General features: G+C 55.5%; 1 protein-coding gene across 1 annotated transcript; it reads right to left on the bottom strand.

The window, feature by feature from the left end:
• Window positions 1-717: 717 nt before the first annotated feature.
• On the bottom strand, window positions 718-4,105 carry DUSP1 (dual specificity phosphatase 1). Its single transcript, XM_081291433.1, has 4 exons — window positions 3,132-4,105; window positions 2,724-2,869; window positions 2,145-2,364; window positions 718-1,743 (listed from the first exon to the last, which is right to left on the bottom strand). The coding sequence occupies exons 1-4, from the start codon at window positions 3,496-3,498 to the stop codon at window positions 1,373-1,375; spliced, it is 1,104 nt and encodes a 367-aa protein (XP_081147559.1). The 5' UTR covers window positions 3,499-4,105; the 3' UTR covers window positions 718-1,372.
• Between the last annotated feature and the right edge of the window lie 856 nt (window positions 4,106-4,961).

The raw sequence follows: 4,961 nt of genomic DNA, 5'->3' as shown, positions 1-4,961 counted from the left end.
TGGTGGGGGGGGGGGGGCGGGGGTGAGGCCTTACAGAGCTTTCTCTGGATTGGGCCTGCTCATATGCCATTGGATATATTTGTTTTGCAGAAGTAAAGCCTTTTTTCAAAAGCAAAGAGGGACTGGCAGGTGATAAAATGCAAAGCACATAGAAATTAAAAACAAAACAACAAAAAAAAACGGGTTCCAACTGCCCACCCCTGCCTCGAAGCTGTGCAGGGGTCCCAACATCTTTTGCAGATAAAGATGCAAAAGACCTGGTTAGGGTTTCCTGACGCCACAGCACCCACCGCCTTGCGCAGAGGAGCACATTTATGTCATGTTGTGGAAAAACACAATTTTCCTAACTCCAGCACAGCTGGGGGTGGGGACATGATATTAACCAGAGGAAGGTGGAAGGCATGAAGCGAAAGGGAACCCAGGCAGATGGCCTTTTCTTCCTTGCTCTGGACACTTGGACTCCCTGGGTGACATAATAGGTTACCAGGCTGCTGACAAGGACACGGCAGGGGGTGAGGGGACATTTTGACCCTGTACAAGCATTCTGCCTTAGCACTGGTGTCTTACCCTAGCACATTCCCTGGCGACCTAGTCATCTCATGGGACCCAGGGGCCACCAAGGAGTGCAGGATCAGATTCTTCAGGCACTGGTCCAAATGCTTCCCTCACTAGCAGGACAGGGATCAGGCAGGGTTGCCAAAGAAACAAGCATTGAGATTTTCATAGAAATCACATAATTTATTCTGTTGTATAAAAAAAATTCATCCTTATATAACAAAATGTCTTCTTAGAAGAAGGAATATATTATTTCAGGTCATAAATAACCAGCAAACACACAACTGTTGGCAACTAAATAAACCAACACTGGTGTTTTCCACCAGTGGTGAGAACAGACCTGCTCAGATCTATTTACAAGATAGTACAGTACTGAACACAAAAATTGAGGTATTTGGTTCTTCTAGGAGTAGACACATTTGTGAAGGCAGACCGCCTATGGGAAAATAAATAAGGTATATTCTCATACATATATGTCATCAGGAATGGTAATACTGGTAGGTATGTCAAGCATCAAGTTTCTAGAAAAAACGGAAGCAAGCAAAGAGAAAGCAGCTCACACACGGAGTCCTCTCTCTTCTGCCCCATTTTGTCAGAGGGACTTGATGTACCCACTGTATATTGGTCCGCAACGTGCTGAGTTCAGCAAATGTCTTGACACTGTCACCATGGCAACTGCTCAGAACCCAGGGAACTTGGGTGAAATTAAATAAATAAGGACCAGCACCCACAAGCCCATCTCTGGAGTTATTGCCTCTCTTCTGGAGGAAGAGCCTGTGGTCCTGGAGGGATGGAATCTCCTCACCTCCAGGGCCTTTCAGCAGCTGGGGGAGGTGGTGATGGGGCTCTGAAGGTAGCTGAGGGCACTGTTCGTGGAGTGGACAGGGATGGAGACGGGGAAGTTGAAGACGGTGGTGGTAGAGGTGCCCCGGTCTAGCACAGCCATGGCAGGGCTCCCGGCCTCGGCGGAGCAGTGCGGGGCCAGCACCTGGGACTCAAACTGCAGCAGCTGGCCCATGAAGCTGAAATTAGGGGAGATGATGCTTCGCCTCTGCTTCACGAACTCAAAGGCCTCATCCAGCTTCACCCGGTTAGTCCTCATGAGGTAAGCGAGGCAGATGGTGGCTGACCGGGAAATGCCCGCCTGGCAGTGGACAAACACCCTTCCCCCTGCATTCTTGATGGAATCTGGAAGACAAAGGAAGCCAGAGCTCAGGAGGAGGACCCGGGCCAAGAGTGGGGTGTGCAAAATGTCATGCGTGTCCTAGCCAGGGGGTCAACATCACCTCACGCAGCCACTGGGCACTATTCATGGAGGGAACATGGGCATTAGGCAAAGGACAGCAAGGGATTTAAACCCAGACAGTGTGCCCACTTAGCAGATGGATCTTCAACAAATCGATCCACCTTTCTGAGCCTCGGTGAAGTGGGACATCAACTTCCATATTTTGCAGGGACGCTGTGACACCAGATTAGTATCTAATGTCTGAAAGGCTCAGATAGGGATCATTCAACTGAGTCCTTGCCAAAGGGGCTATGCTGTCACCCAAATGGGGAGGGGCAGAAATGTCCCAGGTGGCCCTGCTCACCTATGAAGTCTATGGCCTCGTTGAACCAGGAGCTGATGTCCGCCTTGTGGTTGTCCTCCACAGGAATGCTCTTGTACTGGTAGTGGCCCTCAAAGTGGTTGGGGCAATTGGCCGAAACATTGATCAGGGCAGTGATGCCCAAGGCATCCAGCATGTCCTTGCGGGAAGCATGGTAGGCACTGCCCAGGTACAAGAAGGGCAGGATCTCCACTGGGCCACCCTGAAATCCAGAAAAATCCAGCACTCATCAAGCCTGTTCCAAGCAAGCACCAGTGCCCACACCCACAAAACTCCCTGCCAGAAAGTGAGTTCCAGATTCCGGGGGCCCTTCCAGGCTCTGCTGATGGAGTATAAATAAAGAGAGCAGAAGCCCATGTGCCTGGACAGGGCCAGGACGTCAACTTCTGCAATGCCAGCAATAAGGGACTCGGCTTCATCAGACCCCTCAACAGGGGAACAATAAGACCTCACGTTGTTCCTGTTATAAAGCCGCAGTCACTTTCTACATTCTTACTGGCACTGATGTCCCAGGCCTTGGCCAGCTCTTACTTCTTCCTTCTGGTTTGGGCCCCTACTAACCTGGTCGTAAAGTGGGGTGCTGCAGGAACTGCATCCAGATTCTGCGCTGTCAGGGACACTAGTACTCAGGGGAAGGCTGAGCCCCATGGGGGTCGACTGTTTGCTACAGAGCTCCGGACAGGAAGCTGAAAAAGCTTCATACCCTCCTGGGAAGACAAAGACATTTTTTTTTCCATTAGAACCACGGGAAGGGAGCACCTTGAGACAACTCCCCCACCCACCAGGGGCTGGGAGTTTACATCCAAGAGGCTCAGGCAAGTCTTTGTTCCTAGAGCCAAACAAAGCCAGTGGCATGACCCCAGAGACAGGACGTGGGCGCCCAGCGCCGCAGGTGGGGCTGCCCCCCGCCAGGAGCCGAGGGCCAGGGGTCCCTCTACACGGTCGGCGAGGCGCTTCCCAAGGGCGTACCTTTGAGGAAGAAGACTTGCGCGGCCCGCGCCTCGCGACAGAGCGCTCCAGCGGCCAGGGCCAAGGTGCTGTCGCGCTTGGCGCCGTCCAGGGCGACGCTGCGTTCGTCCAGCAGAACCACGGCGTGGTAGGAGCCAGCCAGCAAGCGGCCGCGAAGCTCGGCGTTGGGCACGATGTGTTCCAGGCCCATGGCGCCCTTGGCACGGCGCCGCACGATGGTGCTAAAGCGCACGTTGACGGAGCCGGCGATGTGGCCGGCATTGAACGCGAAGAAGGAGCGGCAGTCCAGCAGCAGGCACTGCGCCGCGCGCTCCCGCAGCAGCGCCCGCAGGCCTCCGGCGTCCAGCGTGCCCACCTCCATGACCATGGCCGGCCCCAGCGCCCCCAGCGTGCCCGGTCCTCGCTGCTCTTTGTCTTCGGAAGTCAAGGGCAGGGCGGCGGCTTTCGAAGAAAAGCCCGACCCTGAGTCTCTGCGCCGAAACAGAACCTGCTCTCGGACCTAGCAAGGGGTGCTAGCGGGACTCCGGGCCTCGCTCGCTCGCTGCTATCCCGTCTGCCCTGCGATCGGTCCGCGGCGCCGGTCTGTCGTCTCTTCCTTCGCACTGCGCTCGGCCGGGGGCGGCGCGTTTATAAGCGGCCTGTGGCGGGGCGGAGCGGGCGGGCCGGCGGGGGGGAGGGTTTGTTTGTTTGAATGGTGATCACGTGGTGATCGGTGACGTCACCCGCCCGCTCGGGCCGGGCGCCGCGCAGCCAGAGGCAAAGACGTCATCGGCCTCTAAACCGGTCCGCTGCGGCGCGCTGGCTCGCGCCCCGGCCCCCGCCCTGCTGTCCGGCTGCGCCCTCCCAGCCGCCCGCGTCCCCCAGGCCCGGCCAGCCGCGCTCTCCCGAGCCCGCGGGAGAAGGCGGCGTGCTGCCAGGCTAGGGCTGAACGGGTCGCCAGCGGCTAGGAGGGCGCGCCCCGTGCCACCTGCGGGCGCCCGCTGCCCTCCCTGGCCTCGGAGACCTCCTTCTCGACCCCCGCGATTTTGCATACAGACGGGCCCCTTGCTCTCATTGCCTTCCCGCCAAGGGGTGGGGAAACTGGGGTTCCCAAGGAGAAGTGACCAACTTGCCCAGCATCACGCTTCCGGGTGGGTGGGGTGGGGGTGGGGGCAGCAGAAAGGACCCCGAGATGAGGGTTAGAGAAAACTGATGACTTTGTCCCCACTTACATGTGTACTTAGGACGGCCAGGGTGAGTCGGGCCGGAGAGGTTCGGGAAACGTCTTTGTCGCGAGCAGCTCCCGAGGCTGGAGGGGCCTTGGTTTCGGAGGTCAACCGCAGGCGGATCCCCGGCCGTGTCCTACCCGAACCAGAATCCCGGCGACACGAACACACCGACTCTCGGAGATGTCTTTCAATGCCTCGTTTATTCAGGATCCTCACACAGCAGGCGGCGGAGCAGAGACTGGACGGACCATCAGGCGGATGGTAGCATCGATGGCCTGAATGGTACTGCCTGTCCTCCGTGCCCAATATTTATATCTAATTTACAGCATTACCTTACTTGTTTATAATCTTTTACTTGTTTACACCTACTGGGGTTTTCCCCTTACATCATTTGTTATTCGCTACCTTATCCATACCTAACACACTTCGCACTTGTCACTACCTTATCTATACCTAACACACTTCACACTTGTCACATCAACATGTTTACTTAGCACAGCAGCAAAATATGTTTACTTAAAGTTCTAACATCAAAATATGTTTACCTAAAGCATGTTTGTTATAGCACCTTAATACCTAATATTTATTAACTAATATTCACTCCATACAGTCTTCCTGTTTC

Source organism: Spermophilus citellus (assembly GCF_964194105.1).
Source record: "Spermophilus citellus genome assembly, chromosome: 1".
In the NCBI taxonomy this organism is placed as follows: domain Eukaryota; kingdom Metazoa; phylum Chordata; class Mammalia; order Rodentia; family Sciuridae; genus Spermophilus; species Spermophilus citellus.
The sequence above is the reverse complement of the archived record's forward strand: the minus strand, read 5'-3'. Positions and strand labels throughout refer to the sequence as shown.